This window comes from Chrysochloris asiatica, unplaced genomic scaffold, assembly GCF_000296735.1.
Source record: "Chrysochloris asiatica unplaced genomic scaffold, ChrAsi1.0 scaffold00036, whole genome shotgun sequence".
Taxonomy (NCBI): domain Eukaryota; kingdom Metazoa; phylum Chordata; class Mammalia; order Afrosoricida; family Chrysochloridae; genus Chrysochloris; species Chrysochloris asiatica.
In genome coordinates this window covers 13963702-13983949 of record NW_006408554.1, presented here as the reverse complement: position 1 = coordinate 13983949, position 20248 = coordinate 13963702, and the positions used below count along the sequence as shown (strand labels likewise).

At 39.0% G+C, this 20248-nt stretch overlaps 1 protein-coding gene across 1 annotated transcript in view; it reads right to left on the bottom strand.

The window, feature by feature from the left end:
* The window catches only part of ARMC1 (armadillo repeat containing 1), a 55174-nt gene that overhangs the window by 29540 nt on the left and 5386 nt on the right, over positions 1-20248 (bottom strand). Inside the window, exon 2 of the mRNA XM_006860056.1 lies at positions 15330-15421. Coding sequence (XP_006860118.1) covers positions 15330-15421 — 92 coding nt within the window. The remainder of the gene's footprint in view (positions 1-15329; positions 15422-20248) is intronic.

The window sequence follows — 20248 nt, the reverse complement described above, 5'->3', positions numbered from 1 at the left end:
AGAGGAAACAAATCCCTGCTGCAAGAACTATTCCCACCCCCTCCACACAAAGGGTAGACAGGGATGGGCAACTTGGACATTGGCTACCCAAAATCGGGGGAGGGATACAAAAGCAAGAAGTGACTGGCTTACAAGCTTTCAAGAGGGAACCCAGATCCAAAGGGCGTGGAGGAAGGTAGAGTCTCCAGTGAATAGTGTCCATCCTGTCCAGGAAGGGCTGATGAAATGAAATGCAGATGAGTCTCTTGTGATGCAATTGTGAATGATTGTTATCAGGACTGATTGTGAGGGCTGGAAATCTAGAGATGGACTTTCAGTAGCAAAGAGGGGAGTGATTAACTTTTCAGTCTAGGAGCAGAGGACCCTGGGACCATCGATGGAGAAGAGTGAAGAGCGGAATCCTACCCAGAGAGGCGGTGGGGCCTGAGATGGAAGCAGAGAAGACAATGCCAAGAGATGGTGTGGCTGGAGACTCGGGATCAGGAGATGGAAAGGGGCTAAGGACTGGGGGAGGGGTGGTGGTGGTGGTGGTGCAGGTTTACAGGGTATACCACTTGGTTGGGTGAGAATGCATGGACAGGATGGTAACTATGCCAATGAAATGATGGATGATGGAATGAATGTAAAGATGATGTTCTCCCATGTAGACTATCACACAATTCACAATAAAACATTAAAAAAAAAAAAAAAAAGGAAGGAATACTTCCTAAGTCATTCTATCAGGTAAACATAACCCTGATGCCTAAATCAGACAATGACACCACCAGGAAAGAAAACTACAGGCCAGTATCTCTTAAATATATAGAAGCAAAATCAATCACTCCCCTCCTTTTGTCAAAAAACATCTAACTCTTTATTTCAGACCCTCACAGTCAGTCCTGATAGCAATTATTCACTATTGTACCACGAGAGTCTTATCTCCATTTCCTTTCGTCAGCCCAGTCCCAACAGATTGGAAATCATTCAGTGGAGATTCTACCTTCCTCCGCCCTGTCTGAAACTAGGCTCCCTCCTGAAAGCTTGTAAGACACTCACTTCTTGCCTTTATAGTCCCCCCCACCACCACCACCATTTTGGGTAGCCAGTGTCTAAGTTGCCCATCCTTGTCAACCCTGTGTACTGAGGTGGTGGGAGTGATCCTTGCTGTAAAGTTTCATTCCCTTTTTTGAGCTATTACATGCATAAGTATAGGTAAAGTTCATCTAATTGTAGCAGGTTATTCTTTTCTTTTTTCCCTCTTCTTTCTTCTTCTAGTCCCTGGACCATCAAGTGAGAAGAGTGGAGAGCGGGACCCTACCCAGAGCGGCAGAGACGCCAGGGATGGAGACAGAGACGATGACATGGACAGATGGAGTGGCTGGGGACACAGGACTCAGGGAGGGAGAGGGGCTGTGTGCTGATGGCCGGGGGGTGGGCCTGTGGGGTGGACCCTTTGGTTATTTGATGATGCATGGAAGGGATTGTAATCACTGCAATGAAATGAAATACGATAGGATGAATGTAAAACTGGTATTCTTCCATGTAAATCTCACATAAAAACTTATTTAAAAAAAAAGTTTAAAAAAATATACAGAGATGCAAAAATTCTTAGTGAAACAATAGCAAAAAGAATTCAACAGCATATTAAGAGACTCATACACCTTCAAGTGGGATTCATTCCAGGAATACAGGAATAGTTTAATTTTAGAACATGAGTCAATGTAATACATCAATAGAACAAAGACAATCCTATCCATGTAGTTGTTGTTAAGTGCTGTCAAGTCAGTTCTGATTCATGGCGACCCTGTATAGGAGTTTCAAGGAGTGACCAGTTGGTCTGAACCACCAACCTTGTAGTCCAGTGCTTATTCTACAGTGCCACACCAGGTCTTCCAATCGTATCTATAGATGGAGAAAAAGCATTTGATAAAATACAACACTCTTTCTTGATGAAATGTGATTGAAATTGAAGAGAAATTCCTCAATACAATTCTTGGCATATGTAAAAAAAAAAAAAAAAATTAACAGCCAATGTTATACTTAATGGAGAAAGACTGAGAGCTATATCCTTCAAACTGAAAAGAAAATGATGCACACTATCACTTCTAGTTAATAGCAAATAAGACAATTAGAAGTCTTAGCCAATAAGAGCAAATTAGACAAGAAAAAGAAATAACAGTTATCCAAATTGGAAAAGTACAACTAACTCTATTTTCAGATGATACGACTATATATTGAAAACCCCAGAGTCCAAAAGAAAATGTCTAGAGGTAATAGAGGAATTAGGCTAAGTTAAATGGTACAACCACTGTAAGTCTGCCATACTGTGGTGACATGTTGCTGTGATGCTGGAAGCTATGTCACCAGTATTTTAAATAACAGCAGGGTCACCCAAGGTGGACAGGTTTCAGTGGAGCTTCCAGACAAAGACAGACTAGGAAAAAGGAGAAGAGGACCACTTGTGAATGGTTAGCAACTTAAAGCCTTATAATAGGAGCAGAACACTGTCAGATACAGCGCTGCAAGATATGAGTTCCTCAGGTTGGAAGACAATCAAAATAAAACTGGGGAAGAGGTGCCTCTTCAAAGTACAGAAGACCATAATGATGTAAATGGAACAAAGCTTTCAGGACCCACATTTGTTGATGTGGCAACAACTTAAAATAAGAATAAACAACAACAAACATCCACTATAATTGGAATGTGGGATGTACAAAGTATGGATAATTGGAAATAGTAACAAATGAAATGGAATGTATAAAGATTGATATTCTAAGCATTAGTAAGTGAAAGTGGACTGGTATTGGCCATGATGAATCCAACAATCATATAGTTTACTATGCCAGAAGTGACAAATAAGAGAAATGGTGTAGCGTTCATCATCAAAAAGAACATTTCAGTATCTATCTTGAAGTACAAGGCTGTGTGTGTAATAGAATAATATCCGCATACATAAAATGACAACAACAGCAAAAAGGAAGACCAGTAAACTTGAAAGACAGCTACATGATCAACAGATTGGAAGAGATTCATGTTTGTGCCCATTCCAAAGAAAGGTGACCCAACTTAATGTGGAAATCATCAAACAAATATCATTAATATCACATGCACGTAAAATTATCTTTGCTGAAGATAATTCAAAAGCGCTCAAATTGTAGCTGTACATCGAAATGGAGCTACAAAAAATTCAAGCCAGATTCAGCAGAACTCGGGATTATCACTGCTTACATCAGCTAGATCTTGGCTGGAAGCAGAGAATACCAGAAAGATGTTTCCTGATGCTCTATTAAGGCAGAGGCATTCAATTGTGTGAAGTATGGATAATATTGTAAAGATGGATATCCCAGAACATTCAATTTGGCTCATAAGGTATATGTACCTAGTCCAAGAGGCAGTTATTCAAATAGAACAAGGTAACGCTGAATGGTTTAAAATTAGGGGAGGTGTGCACCAGGGTTGTATCCTTTAACCACACTTATTCAATCTGTATGATGAGCAAATATAATCTCAGAAGCTGGATTATATGAAGAACGAACATGGCACTGGGATATGAGGAAGACTCATTATATGTATATGATTGCCTATATAGTCATATATCATCTCTCATGTTTCAGACATATTGTCAGGAAGGACCAGTCGCTGGAAAAAGATATCATGTTTGGTAAGGTGGAGGGTCACAGAAAAAGAGGAAGACCCCCAAATAGATGGATTGGCCAAGTGGCAGCATCGATGGACTCAAGCTTGTCAACAGTAGTGAGGTTGGCCCAGGATTGGGTAGTGTTTTGTTCTGGTGTGCATAAGGTTGCTATGGGTCGGTACCAACTCAATGACACCTAACAACAACATGTAGTCAAAAGACTGCTCAATGTAACTTTCAGTTCAGAAGTTGACAAATGATAACAAAATTACACTTTATCTAGAGTCACACCTGTTGATATCTTAGATACAAATCAGTAAAAATGGTGCTATAAAACATTAAAAATTCGACTTAGTGGCTGCAACAATGGACTCAAACAGAGCCATGATTATGAGGCTGGCACAGGATCAGGCAGAGTTTAGTTCTGCTGTATAGAGACAGGGTCACCATTAGACAGAAAGAACTCAACAGCACCTAGCAAGTTAAAGAAACTATAACCTTCCTAACATCCTCACTTCATGGTCCCATGGCTTCCTCATTTTCTTTCAGTAATAAATTTCTTTCTGGAAGACATCCAATTTCTTTGTCACACAAAACTGAAAGATTGTTAAAGAATGAAATAAGCAAATCAGTGTGAAGGTCTCAATGCTACTTTAAGTATGTTCATGTATACTTCATGTGACTAATTTTATTACCTCTTTCCTTACATAGCAGTTTGGAGAATAGCTCTATTTATGGACTCAGGCTTCTCCTAAAACACAGGGAGGCACAATACAATTTACATAAGCTTACTGCTAACAGCAAGGTTGGCAGTTCAAATCCAACAGCCACTCTGCAGGAGAATGATGAGGCTTTCTGCTCCCTCAAAGATTTACACAGTCTTGGAAATACTACATAAGATCACTGTTAAGTCAGAATTAACTACATGAGTTTGATTTGGGTTTTGGTTACAAACATAAAAGAATGCCAAATAACTATTTCTGGGCACTATATGAGCCATCAGTAATGTCTAAGAATACCATTGTTAAACAAACCCAAGTAATCTACAGGTTTGGAAGCTTAACTTTCTGTTTGGTTTTTCACTAAAACCAAAATTACTGTTCAAAACAAATTTAGGTTAAAAAAAAAAGGTCTCAAGTTATAGTGGTACATTTCTCCATAAAGTAAGAGCAGCTATATTGTTAAATAGATATAATTGCCTGAATCGTCTTAGACAAGTGAAAAATGGAAGAGCTAGTTAATCCTCTGAATTTAGTTTAACCTGTAAAATCTGACATCCAGAAAAAAAGACTATCTTGAAAAGCTTTCATTTAAGTAAGTGAAAATTTGTTCTCAGTAATTTACTATTCTAATGATGTTATATACTGATTCATTGTCACTGTTTCTAATTATTCATATTGAAAAGTTTCAGCAGACTATTCATAAAATACAACTGCAAAATGAACTCAGACCTTTATTATACAATATATCAAAAATCATTCTTATTCTGAATGTAAGTACTCTTCCTTACTGGCCATAAACATGAATTCATTCTAAGACTAGACTCTGCTAATATTTCATATTGCTCATAAAGTCCAGTTAAGTCTTTCATATACAATGTAAAAGCAGTAAATATATGAGAAAGCTTCAAAAAGTTCATGGAAAAATCTTATAATTTGTAATAACTACACCAACTTCACAAAAAATACTAAACGGTGTTCTTTGGACAAAGAACCAATAATAGCAGATAACAACCTGGGATTACCATACATGACAATACCACCCCAAACTCAATCCAAATACAGAAGTATTCAAAGTAAAACAAACTTCTTGTTGTTAAGTACCATGGAGTCGATTCCGACTCATAGCGACCCTGCACAGGGTTTCCGAGGCTGTAAATCTTTACGGGAGCAGAAAGCCTCATCTTTCTCCTGCGGAGCAGCTGATAGTTTCAAACTGCCGACCTTGAGGTTAGCAGCCCGATTCGTAACCACTATGCTACCAGAGCTCTAAGACTGAAAATAGGGAACCAGTGATATCAATTTATAATGAAATCAACTACAAAGCACAAAGAGGGAATAGTAGAGATACAAAACTTTCAAATGGTGAGGAAGTCAAATAGATTTCAAGATAAAACAGACTGTTCTAAGCAAGGAAAAAAATTAATAAATGACGTGGTAACCTCAAATAAAAACAATACACCTGCAAAACAAAAAAGTGGAAAATCAGAAATACTTAGTAAACATTAAAACAAGAGCAATGAGAAAAATGACAAAGACAACCCACAAACAAAATGAACTCAGTGCAGAAATTTATGAGGAACAAAGAATCTAGGAACACCATTAAAACACACACACAGTAAAGTGAAAGCAATCATTCATACCTATAGATAATTATACTGAATGCAATAAATTAGATGCACAGTCAAGAGACAACAGCAGAATGGATACATATGTTGTTGGTATGTACCCACAATTGAATACTACATGTTGAAGAACAATGATGAATCTGAGAACCACCTCATAACATGGAGAACCTGGAGGACATTATATTGAGTGAAATTAGTCACAAAAACACAAGTATGAGACCACTGTTGTTCAGAAAAGATCTACTTGCTAAAAGGTACATTCTATGATGGTTTCAGAGGTGAGAGGGAAGGAAAAATCATTCACAGGGTAGAGAGTTGTTGTTGTTAAGTGCTGTCGAGACAGTTCCGAAACGTTAACAACCCTGAATAGGGTTTCCAAGGAGCCGACTTTGTGGTTCAAACCAACCTTGTGTTTGAACGCTTATCCTACAGTGTCACACCAGAAACAGACACGTTAACTTGGGTGATGGGGAAGGTAACGTATCACCAGGAGGAGACTGGCACAGGAAAGATGAAGGCCGTGGAAGACAGACGCAGGAATATTAAACAGTTAATGTCAATCAAGGTAAATACTATTAACATGGAAGGGCTTGCAAACATTGTAATGAATGGCATGAAGTGTATTTGTTGCAGGTGAGACTGATGATCTGTTTTGTAAACCTTTACTCAATTCACAACTAAAAGTTGAAGAAAAAGTTATGTTTACACTATACTGTAGTCCATTTGGTGTTTGAAGTATTGTGAGAATTATCAAAACGTGACAGAGACACAAAGTTAGCAAATGCTTTTGGAAAAAGTGGCACCAAAACACTTGCTTGCTGCAAAATATTCAATTTGTAAAACCTGAACTATCTGTGAAGCACAAGGAAGTAAAGTATGCCTGTACTAACACTTCTTAAAGCCTTGATTTTCACAAGCCACAAGACATGGTCTTATTGACCTTCTAGTATGTAACACTAACCACCACCACCACCACCACCACCACCAGTACGTAACACTAAGATAACACTCAAATATGATAAACTCCTAAAAAGATTATATTGGTAAACAGAAGTGACTTTGTAATCTGGGTGACAGTTTACAGAGCAAATTGGTTTTCTTCTCAGCAATGATACAAATGTTGGTTCCTGACACTGACTACAATTTAATAGCACTCCTCCCTCCCACTTCCCTGTGTTTATCAGTTCCATTTGTCCTTTCCTCTTTCTTTTGCTGCCTTCTGAGCTTTATCCCGGGCCAATGATGCCCTTTGCTCTTGCATGGCACATAGTTCTAGGGAGAGTGTACCTACCTGGTGGTATTATTCACCTTATAGGCCTGTCTCTTGTTTGACTCAAGTTTAACCATAGCGGTACCTTAAAGGGTTGAAGGGTAACTAAGGGCCGTTGTCTCGGGGATCCTAACCAGTCTTTATCAGACCAGTAAGTCTTGAATTTTATTTTTTATCATTTTGGGTTTTGATATCCATTATTTTCCCATTCTATTCAGAACTACCTACTGTAGTCCATTGCAGAGTGATCTGAAGTGGTAATTGGACACCATCTAGTTCCTCTGGTCACAGGGCCATGGAGGATGGGGTTCTTGTAGTCTATTAGTTATTTGAGCTAACAGTTTCTGAGAGTTGTTGCTTTGCTTCACTCTTTATTTCTCTAGTAAGGAAGAGACCAATAGTTACTTATACCTTAGATGGCCACTGAGTAGCTCTTGAGACCTCACTCACCAATCACTCACCAAAGTAAGATGCAAAATATTGTCTTTGTGGACTATATGAAGGGGCTCAAAATGCTCATGGGACAATCCAATAATGTTTTCACTCCATTTTTCCTTGAACATTTTGAAGGAAGCACCCTCATATTATGTCAACTGACTTGAATGTACCTTGAGACCCCAGACTTAGTGACTCATTTCTTCAAGGTGTTTGATTATGGCTAAAAAGTTTTCATAATTTTTCCCATGTATGCTCTATTATAATCATGGATACATTTGCAGCACATAAATGCAGATACAGGTATATTCACAGAGGTGAGTTCTAAAAAGTTTCAGATCTGAAATCTTTAGCAGTGAAACGAATTGCAAAAGGTATATAAGTTATTACATCACACTTGGAAGTGGGTTTTAGGAGAAAATTAAATATGAAATGGATGTATATCTGCTTGGCTGCTAAGTGAAAGATGGATAGTTTGAACCCACCAGCCACTCCATGGAAGAAAGAGCTGGCAGTCTACTTCCATAAATAAAGCCTGTGAGACCCTATGCGGCAGGTCTGCTGTGTCCTATGGGATCATTATGAGTCTGAATGGACTCTGTGACAATGGGGGTTTTCTTTGGTACAGTCTGGAGGTACAAGGCCTGGCTCTCCCTCGAGAAAGAGCCTGCCCCCTTCAGGTGAACCAAGTACAACACACCAATACAGCTGCCAGATACACATGGATTTACCATATATTCAAACCAATCCAAGGTCAGGTTCTACCTGGGCAGCCCCAGTCAAAGACTGGCAGTGAGGGACACTACTACCAGATCATATTTGCATTGTGCAGAATGTTACCATAGATCCCACAGTCAATCTTTGCTCAGGAGCTCACCAGGAGCGAAGCAATACCATGTGACCTGCACTGAAACCCAAGGCTCTCCTGGACTAGTTTGACTTCCTCTCCAGTTTCCTTTCACAGATGGAAGATCTGCACCTCAGTCTAAAGACTCTCCCTGCCCAATGCTGCCTCTTCCCCCTTTACCGCTACAGTTCTCCCCCTACAGTAAATCTCTTCCATTTCTACATTCACCTCAGGCTCTGCTTCACAGAAGACCTGAAGCACCAATTCTCTCACAAAAAATTTAAACAGTTTCTCCATAATCTTATGCATGAATTTCTCACTGTTATAAATAATACATTCACAAACATAACTTTGAGCTAACCAATTAACCCTTTTTTGACCCACAGGATGTACAGTTGTTTTTAAGTGTCATTAGGTCAGTTCTGATTCATAGAACGCCTGTATAGGGCTTCCAAGGAGCAAATGGTGAGTTTGAACAGCCAACCTTGCATTTCAGTGCTTATCCTACAGCACCATACAAGGACTCCCTGGGACATAGTGTCACCTGCATTTTCCCCTATGGCATCAATAGGAAACTGCTACTACACTTTTAGTGCATGCTGCCATCTGGTGGAGGCCTATACAACTGCATGAATCTGAAGACACAGGCCTCATACATCTAACCAACCCAATGCACCAGAAACTCCTTAGGACTTATGTATGTAACTATTTGCATCAAAATCCGTATACCTCAACAAAACATTTGTTTTCAATTCATTCAAAATGTCTTCCATTACTGAAAACACATGGTTTCAATAAAAAATTAAAGTAGAAAATAATCCTATGTTGAAAGGATTAAAAAACTGTTTCACAGGTTAATGCTACAGTACCTTCTAAAACTTATTTAAAATTGTTAAAAGTTCAAAACTGAAGCATATTTTTAAATGCTGATATTTTAAATCAGATTTCCTATGCCTTTTTCTTCTTACCATGAAATATTCAAATTCAATAACAATACCTGTTAAAGAAATATGCAGCTTTAAATTTATCATATGAAAACCATATCCCTAAGAAGTTCTGGTCTAGAACTGTAAGATAAGCTAACCACAAGGTTGGTAGTTCTAACCCACCAACTGCTCCTTGGTAACCCTACACAGGGTTACTATGAGTTAGAACTGACTTGACAGCACTTAACAACAACAAGAAGTACAGTACACTAGGACATCTGCCAGTTACACATGACCACGGGATTTACCATCACGTTCTTGCCAATCCAAGGTCAGGTTCTACCTGGGCAACCCTCAACCAATGACTGGCAGGGAGGGACACTACTACCAGGTCATTTCTGCATTGTGCAGAATGTTACGGTAGATCCCATAGTCAATCTTTGCTCAGGAAGCTCCCCAGGAGCGAGGCAACACTATGTGACCTGCATTGCAACCCAAGGCTCTCCTGGCCTAATCCCTCCTGATAACAGGTCCAAAGCAAAGAGAGGAAGACTCACCAGCCTTACTTCTAAGGAGCATTTTGATTGTACTTCTTTCAAGACACATTTGTTTCTTCTCTGGTAGTCCACAATGTATTCAGTGTTTTTCATCAACACCATCATTTAAATGCATCAATTATTCTTCAGTCTTCTTTGTTTACTGTCCAGTTTTCACATGCACATGTAGCAATTGAAAATACCAGGGGTGCATCAGGCCCACCCTGTCTTGAAATATATCTTTACTCATTAACACTTTAAAAGGTCTTTTGCAGCCAATTTGTACAATGAAATACGTTGTTTGATTTCTTGATTGCTGCTACCATAAGGATTGACTGTGAATCCAAGTAAACTAAAAATCTAAACAATTTTTTTGTTTATCATGATGTTGCTTATTGGTCCAGTTGTAAGGATGTACACCAAAACACTCAGGAATATATATAATAACTCAAACAACCAAAGGGCATACCCTGCAAGCCTGAAGACTGTAATCTTTGATTTTCAGTAAGTGTTTCAAGTCCTCTTGCTTTCCACAGCATGGATATGTTATATGCATATTGAAGATTGTTAACATGTTGTCCTCTAATCCTGATACCTTATTCTTCTTCATTTGGTACAGTTTCTCAGATTAGTTGCTCAATATGTAGAATGAATAAGTATGATGAAAGGATACAATCCAGATACACATCATCCTTGATTTTAAAGCCATGTTAGAATTCCCTGTCCTGTTGAAATAACTGTCTCCTGTTATACATACAGGTTCCACATAAGTGTTCTAGGGATTCCCATTCTTCACAATATTATCCATAGTTTGTTTTGATACACACAGTTGAATGCCTTTGCACAAATAAACACTGTTCCTGGCAGTCTCTGCTTTTTAATAATACTGTTCAAGAATTTCTGCCTTCTGTTATATCTCGCCTTTCTTTGGAATGGGCAAGAATGTGGATTTCTTTGAGTTGGTTGGCTAGTTACTTGGTATATAGACTGGTGATCATCTCCAGTACTGCATCCATTTGTTGAAACATTTCAATTGGTATTCCATCAATTCCTGAAGTATTGTTTTTCACAACTGCCTTCAGAGTACCTTGCACTTCTTCCTTCAATATCATTCATTCTTGATTACATGTTACCTGCTGAAATGGTTAAACGTCCATCAATTCTCAGTAGAGTGGCTATATCGTCTCTCCTTCTTTTGATGCTTCCTTCATCATTTAATATCTTAATCCATAGAATCTTTCAATATTGCAAGTCAAGGTTTGAATTTTTTTCCTAGTTCTTTCAGTTTGAAAAATGCCTAACTCCATTTGTCATTGTTCCCTTTTCGTTTCCTACCTCTAGGTCTTTGCACATTTCATTATACTTTACATTGTCTTCTCAAGCTGCCCTTTGAAATCTTCTGTTCTTTATCATGTCTTCTATTTGTTTTAGGTAGTCTATGTTTAAGAGCAAGTTTCAGAGTCTGATATCCATTTTGGTCTTTCCTTTCTTTTCTGCATTTTTAATGATCTTTTGCTTTCTTAATGTATGATGTCCTTAATGGCATCCCACAACTCCTCTGGTCTTCAGTCATTAGCGTTAAATGCATCAAATCTATTTTTGAGATGGTCTCTAAATTCAGGTAAAACATACTCAAGGTCATACTTTGGCTCTTGAGGACTTGCTTTAATTTTCTTCATCTTCAACTTGAACTTTCATAGGAGCAACTGATGGTCTGTTCAACAGTCAGCCCCTGACCTTACTCTGACCAATGATACTGAGCTTCGCCATTGCCTCTTTCTGAAGGATGTCATCAATTTGATTCCTGTGTTGTCCATCTGGTGAAGTCCACGTGTTGAAAAGTGGTATTTCCAATGAATTGATCGTTGATGTTGCAAATTTCTATCATGCAATCTCTGGCATCTTTCCTATCACCAAGGCCATAGTTTCCAACTACTGGTTCTTCTATGTTTCCAATCACCAGCAATTATCAACGCATCTAAATGCATGTTTGACCAATTTTAGACTGCAGGAGTTGGTAAAAGTCTTCAATTTCTTCTTCTTTGGCCTTAGTAGCTGGTGCGTAAAGTTGAATAAAAGCCATATTAACTTCACAGCAAGGATCATTCCCATTCCCTCTGTACACAGGTTGATAGGGATGGGCTACCTAAACTTAAGACACTGGCTACCTAAAGTGTGTGTTTATGGGGGGTGCTTATAAAGGCACAAAGTTACTGGCTTACAAGTTTTCAAGAGGGAGTTTAGTTTCAGAGGGTGTGGAGGAAGGCAGACACTCCAGAATGGTTTCCAACCTGTCTAGATGGGGCTGGTAAAAGGAGATGGGGATAAAACTCTTGTGGTTCATTAGTGAATAATTGTTATCAGGACTAATGATGAATGTTGCAAATGTAACGGTAGATGTCTTGTAACAAAAGGAGGGGAGTGATGTTGCAATCCAGGAGCAGAGGACCCTGGGACCATCAAGGGAGAAGAACAGAGTGCAGGACCCTATCCAGGGAAGCAGCGACACCGGAGATGGAGGAAGAGATGACGTGGCTGGGGACTCTAGACTCAAGGAAGGAGAGGGGCTGTGTGCCGGAGGCCGGGGGGCAGGCTTGCGGGGTATGTCCTTTGGTTGTTTGAATTATTATATATATATTCCTGAGTGTTTTGGTATATATCCAAAAAACAAACAGAGGAAAGAGAAGCAAATACTGTTGAATGATGATGTCTGGAGGGAATTATAATCATTGCAATGAAATGAAATGATAGGCTGAGTGTAAAGCTGATGTTCTCCCATGTAAACTTTCACTCAATTCATAATAAAAAAACTTTTTTAAAATCCATTATTAATTGGTTTTCTTTGTAGGAGTATGGATATTATCCTATCACTGACAGAACTGTAATTCAGGATAGGTGTTAAAATGTTCTTTTTAATAATGAATCATTCTCTTCCACAGTAATTATAGGCACAATATATCATATGACTGACAGATCCAAGCAGTCAGTTGCTGTTGCCATTAAGTGCCTTCAAGTCAGTTCACACTCATAGTGACCCTGTGTAAGGTGAATCTGAACCGCTGTCCTTGTGGCTCACAGTCCAGTGCTTATCCTACAGTGCCACATCAGGAGTTCATTTTAGCTCACCAATGCCTGACATATTTATCTTCAAGTATTCCATTTCATTTATGACAACTTCCAATTTTCTTTATTCATACCTGGTACATTCTATGGTGTGATTATTAATGTTTGCAGCTTTTTCTTCTCATTTTGAGTTGTGCCACATCATCAGTGAAGGTCCTGAAAGCTTTACTCTACAGCTGACTCTAATCTGAGTCAAAGGTTGTTGGTTCAAATCCACCTATCATTCTGCAGTAGAAAGATGAGGGTTTCTGTTCCCATAAAGATTTACAGTTTCAGAAATTCTATATAGGGTTATGATCAGTCAGGATCAACTTGATGGCAGTGGGTTTGGCTTTTTTGGACTGCTACCTTAAATAACCTGGTGTGGCCCTGTAGAATAGGCACTGGACCACAACATCTGTTTGAACCACAAGGTCAGCAGTCGAAACTCACCAGCTGCTCCATGGAAGCCCCTATACAGGGTCGCTATCAGTGGGAACTAATTCAACGTCACATAACAACAGTAACTTTGAAAAGGCAGCTCTTCGCTAATTGTATTTTGAAAGAATTCCAGCCTGAGGGGCTCATCTAGCAAAATGTTAGACAATGTTCTGCTGCAATTCAAAAGTGGGTTGCCAAGTCCTCCTTCCTAGTTTGTCTTAGTCTGAAAGTGCTGCTGAAACCTGTCCTCTGGGTGACTGCTGGTATTTGAAATGACAGTGACAAAGCTCCCAACATCACACCAAGAAAGAACCCGCCACAGTATGAGAAAGTGACAGATGAATGGGAGATTAAAACCAGTTTACATTTTAGACAACAGTGTAGGACTTACAAAGCATTTCTTCACATACTAGCCTACTGGATCAACCAATCAATCTCTGAAATATATACAGCAGGTGAAACACCATGCTTTATAATAAAGAAACCAAGAGTCAAAGAGCTTACTTATCTTAAGTCAGAACTCACTCAAATTCTTACTTTTGGATTTGCTCTGCAAATCAGAAGCAATGATTAACACCACTGCTGGCAGTCAGTACTGTCTGTTATTCCTTCCTAACGGATCAAATGAATATAAAAAACAAATTCAGCCATTACCAAGGCATGTGATTACCAAATCATCCTAGAAGTAACTACTCTAACATAGCCTATGACAACAAACATTTAAGAAACCTGTAAAAGTAAGCTTAATAAAAACTTTAAATTTACTCAGAAGTCAAGAATACACTAAGAAATGTTTGTGTATGCACATATGTATGTGTGTGTGTGTGTGTGTGTGTACACACACACACACATATACATATACATACAACTATATTAAAGTTTTTTCCTGGTGTGGCACTGCAAGATAACGCACTGGACCAAAAGGCTGGTCTGAACTGCAAGATCAATGGTTCAAACCTACCAGTCGCTCCTCAAAAACTTTATCCTCAAAAACTTTATACGTGGTCACTATGAGTTGAAACCAACTTGACAGCACATAACAATACATTTTTTAAAGTGTTCTTGTGTATACACACAGACAAACAAACATACACACATAAAGGGCTTCAAAAATTCAGGGCAAAGTTTTAGTATCTTTTAATTTTATATATATATATATGCTGTCGTTATGTGCCGTGGAGTCAGTTCCGACTCATAGTGACCCTGCACAGGGTTTCTGAGGCTGTAAATCTTTCCGGGAGCAGAAAGCCTCATCTTTCTCCCTAGGAATGGTTGGTAGTGTTGAACTGATGACCTTGAGGTTAGCAGGTCAACTCCTAACCACTAGGCTACCACAGCTCTTTAACGCAAACAATAGTTTATTAGCTTCATTAGTAAAGAGTGCCAGGCTTGAGCTCCTTTAAAGATCTATATCTATTCACACTGACAACAGAAACCTGTAAGGTTTGGGAGGAAACTTGGGGTGGTGAATTCATGTTGTTGTTGTTATGTGCTGTTAGATGTGGAAAAATAACTTAAGAACTGAGGATAAGAAGGACTGCATAATTTGAAAAATGCAATCAATGTCATTTAATTTTACACGTAGAAATTGGTAAGTATTATTTTTAGACATATATCCTATAAGAGTATATGTTTATATTAAGAATGATAGCTGCGATAAAATTATACATTAATGAACAATATACATATAAGATCCATTCTTCTATAGCATCAGGAGACACTATATATTGTACTTACTGTATATACTGTGCTTGCTGCATATACTGTACTTACTGTATATACTGTACTTACTGTATACACTGTACTTACTTTTGTGTAACGTTCTGCAAGCTTAACATCATGCCCAGTTCTCCTTTCATCTTCTCTCTGTTGGCACGGCATTCTGCCAAGTATCGAAGAGCCTATAGCAGAAATGGTGATAGATGAATTTGCATGTTTACTCTGAAACCATTTGGAACACATCCATGATAAAAATAATATATTACCTTTCTAAAAAGAAAGAAAATGAAGAAGAGCTAGAGGGACATAGGAGACAGATGGGGAAAGGGCAAAGAGGCAGACAAGAAAAATCGTTTTTTGTTTATAGAAGCAATAAGAATTGAGGTGTTTACAAACTCTCCTTTAAATGTGACAATCAGAGAAGGCCCCTGTCCTAGCTGGAGACACTCTTTAAAGTGAAGGCTTCTAACTTATTTGCAAGGTCAAAGTCAGGATGTCCTGACTTTATTTCCACCATTTTACCTTGATAGTGTGTGTTAATGCACCAGATTGCAATGCCCTTTGAACTGCAAGGTCGGCAGTTCAAGCTCACCAGCTGCTCCTCGGAAACCCTATACAGGGTTGCTATGGATCGGAATCACTGATTGGCATTTAACAACAACAACAACAACCTTAATAATGTAGGATGCAAGGAACTCTATCTCTTGTATCACTTAATTTCAGGGAGCAGTCCCAACAGACATCACTTTCCTAGATGCTTTGTGCACATTAATTAACACAAACTGCAGAAGGAGCAAGACCTTTGTGGAATTAGCTGGTTTTTATCTTCACAATTCACCTTGAAAATATCTTCTACTAAAAATTAAATATTAATTCTCATACATTTTCTATTTTGTAAGGATTTACACTAACTTTTCTAGGGTACTTTTCTCTTAATATTTAGTATACATTTTTTGAAAATACTTCCTTCACAAGCCTTTGCTTTAAGGATTCACATTTACCTTTTTCCCTGCACCCTTCAAAAAAATACTGTTGGCACCTATAGATTTTCATTATTCGTAAGTAAAATAACTCTGTGGATACCATTACACCACCCAAATGATGCTATCTCAGTTAAATGACCTTCACATTTCTAAAATGCTTTGTCATTATTCAGACCAATCTTGTTACCATGGTTAAGTGCCCTTGAGTCGGTTCCAACCCACAGTGATCCTGTCTGGTGTTTCCGAGGAGTGGCTGGTTGATTTGAACGGCCACCTTGCAGTTCAAATTGACCTTGCAGTCCAATGCTTATCCTATACCACCACACCAGGACTCCATCCAGACCAATACCACCTACAAATCACAAATTCAAAGACCTTCCTCTGGCTACAGTCTCCTACCCTTTGTTTGTTGGTGGTGGTGTTAAGTGCCATCCAGTAAGTTGGTTTCCTTGAACGGAACCACTGGCCTTGTGGCTAGCAGTCCAGTGACACAGCAGGACTTCTTTCCCGCTTCCTCGTCTCCATTACACCTATCAAGACTTCCCCACTTCAATCCCTAAAGGGTTAACTGCTATGAGAACTGCCCCATCTAGAAAAAACTGCCTGCAGAACAACATTAAAAAAAATGTTTTCAGACAAGTAGCAAAAGGCAAGCTAGAAGAGAAAGAAGGGAAACAATGAGGTGTAGCCTACGGGTGGCCCATAAACTTTTACAGGAACAGACAGCCTTCTGGCGCAGCATGGAGCAGCTGGTGGGTTGGAACCGCCTACCTTGTGGTTTGCAGACCCACACTTTAGCCCAACAGCTCTGCTGAGCTTTAAAGATAGAGATAAGAGTTGGGGAAGTGGTTATGGCTAGAATTTGAGGAGTTGCACAGCAAGAGAGTAGCAGAAAGTTCAGTTTACAAAATGTTGTTTTAAGCACCATCAAGTTGATTCCAACTTACATCAACTCCACATAAGGTTTCCAAGGAGCAGCTGGTGGGTTTGAACCACCGACCCTGCAGTTAGCAGCCCAGTGTTTATCCTACAGTACCACACCAGAACTCGGTTTACATAATAGGTTATAAAGTTTCAGAGAAGGCTTTTCCAGAAGACTGTAACTTCTATTACGGCACCACAGCCCCACACTAATTTCTACTAATAAAAGATATCCTAAAATTGGTATCATTAACCTAACTGCTGACAGGCCCACAATACCATTGGAACTACCAATTCCACAGTCCTAAATTTACTGGAAAGGAGCTCTGGTAGTGTAGTGGCTACAAATTGGGCTTCAAACCTCAGGGACAGCAGTTCGAAACTACCAGCTGTTGCACAGGAGAAAGATGAGGCTTTCTGCTCCCATAAAGATTTACAGCCTCGGAAACCCTGTACAGGGTTGTTATGAGTCTGAACCACTCCACGGCACATAGCAACAACAACAACAAATTTACTGGAAAGTAGTTTAGGTATCAAAAGTAAAAAATATTTACTCTGATGTACCAAAGAAAAAATTGAAAAGGGAAAAACTCAGCTATGTGATTGTACTAGAGATGCTACTAGTTGATTAAACTGGCCACACCTTCTCCTCGAGTATGCTTTCCCAGGTCCTCAGCTGATCTGATGGCAGCAACTATCTGTGGTCCTTTGAACCCAGCCAAAAAGACCAGATTTCGTCTCCTAGAACTGGAACTGAAAACTCAAAAGCACCCATCAGGTGCTACCATACTTGTCAAGAGATGTTAACTAGGGGCTAAAGAAGCCTGATGGAGCCCTGTTGTGGTGCTGCAGGATAAAGCACTGGACTGCAAGGTTGGTTTGAACCACAAGGTCAGCAGTTCAAACACACCAGCCGCTCCTCAGAAACCCTAGACAGGGTCGCTATGAGTCGGAATCGACTCAACAGCACATAACAACAACAACAAAGAGCTCTAAGGGCAAAACGGCTAAGACCTCAGCTGCCAACCAAAAGACTGATGGTCCAAATCCATTAAGCAGCTTCATGGGAGAAGGACCGGGCAATCTGCTCCCACAGATTACAACAGAGAAAACCGATGGGACAGTTAGTTTGATTCTGTCCCACTGGGTCACAATGAGTTGAAATTACCCTGAAAGTGCCTAATGTGGCTGCTATCATGAAGCAGCCTCACAGGAACCTTGCACACCAACAGGTCAGTAGAGAAGTAGGAGTGAGAGCAAACATAAGCATAACTAGTCATTACAAGCCCCAGAGAGAGAAACAATAGCTCTCATGGTCCCAGAGTGCTGCACTCAACCTCCAGTCCTGGGCTATGATAACAGCTCTCCTACCCTTCCCTCTGAAGATAATATTAGATCCTTTTACCCAAACCATTAGACAGACAGAGTAAAATAGAATTTAAAAGAAAAAGAGGAAAGTTCTTTGTTAATCCAATAGAACATTAACAACTATGAAAAACTGACTATATATTAAGAAGCGACACAGAAAATGTTTATAGTAAATCATATAAAAAAGCAACTTGGAATTTTCTACAGCATCATTTAACAAATCAGGAGTAAAATGAAGAAGGCCGCCAACGTGGACAGACCCTCAAACAAAAATGTGTTAGCTGGAACATAGTACACGTTGGTGGTGGTGTCAAGTGCCAATGAGTTGAGTCCGACCCATAGTGCCCCTGTATAGGGTTTCTAAGGCTTTATAAGTCTTTGCAGGAACAGAAAGGCTCCTTGCACTATTATCCAATTATTGTCCAGATGGTATTACAGAATACTTCATAGTGATCATGAGGATCCTGCACACAGACCAAGAATCAGTTGTTAGAACAGAACAAGGGGATACTGAAGAGCTTAAAATCAGGAAAGGTATGTGTCAGGGTTGTATCTTTTCATCCCATTTAATCAATCTGCACGCTGAGCAAATAATCCAGGAAACTAGATTTTATGAAGATGAATGTGGCATCAAGACAGAAGGAGGATTCATTAACAACCTGTGATACATAGATGGTACAACCTTGTTTGCTGATAGGAATTAAAATACTTACTGATGAAGGTTAAAGAATACAGTGTAAGTATGAAATTGTGTACCTCAATGTACAGAATATAAAAATCAACACATAAGGACCAATAAATAACATCATGCTAAATGGGAGAAAAAGTTGAAGTTGTCTAAGACTTTGTTTTGCTTAAATCCACAATCAACACTCATGGAAGCAGCAGTGTAGAAATCAAATGACATTATCACATTAGGCAAATCTGGTGCAAAAGACCTGTTTAAAGTGTTAAAAGAGCTAAGATGTCATTTTGAGGACTAAAGTGTACCGATCCAAGTCACGGCATTTTCAAATTGCCTCATAGTTGTGAAAGTTGGACAACTGGACAACGAATAAGGAAGACCCTAGAAGAATCAATGCCTTTTCAACCTGAAAGACAATTAACACTTCAGAACATACCAAGAAAATGAAAATCCAAGAAGAATATGAAAACATTAAACCTAGCAGGAAAGTCACAAGAAAGAACACAAAAATCATGAATTCAACAAAGAAAGACAAACAGAACAAAGAAGCAGCAACACCACACACAAAAAATGTAATGACAGCAATTAATCAATACCTATCGATAGTTACACTGCATGTAAATGGGTTAAATGCACCTGTTAAGAGATGGAGGGTGACAGAATGGATAATAAAACAAGATCCTTCAATATGCTGTCTGCAAGAGACACATCTCACACACAGTGACAAGAACAGATTAAAAGTCAAAGGATGGGAAAAAATATACCAAGCTAATTGCAATAAAAAGCGAGCAGGAGTAGCAGTACTAATCTCAGATAAAATAAATTTTAAGGCAAAAACCAGCAAAATAGACAAAGACGGACATTATATCATGATTAAAGGGACAATTGAACAAGACGAAATAACCGTATTAAATATCTATGCACGCAAAGAAAGAGCTCCAAAATATATAAAACAAACTCTGATAGATTTGAAGAAAGACATAGATGAATCCACAATAATAGTGGGTGACTTTAATACACCACTCTCAAAAATGGATAGAACAACCAGAAAG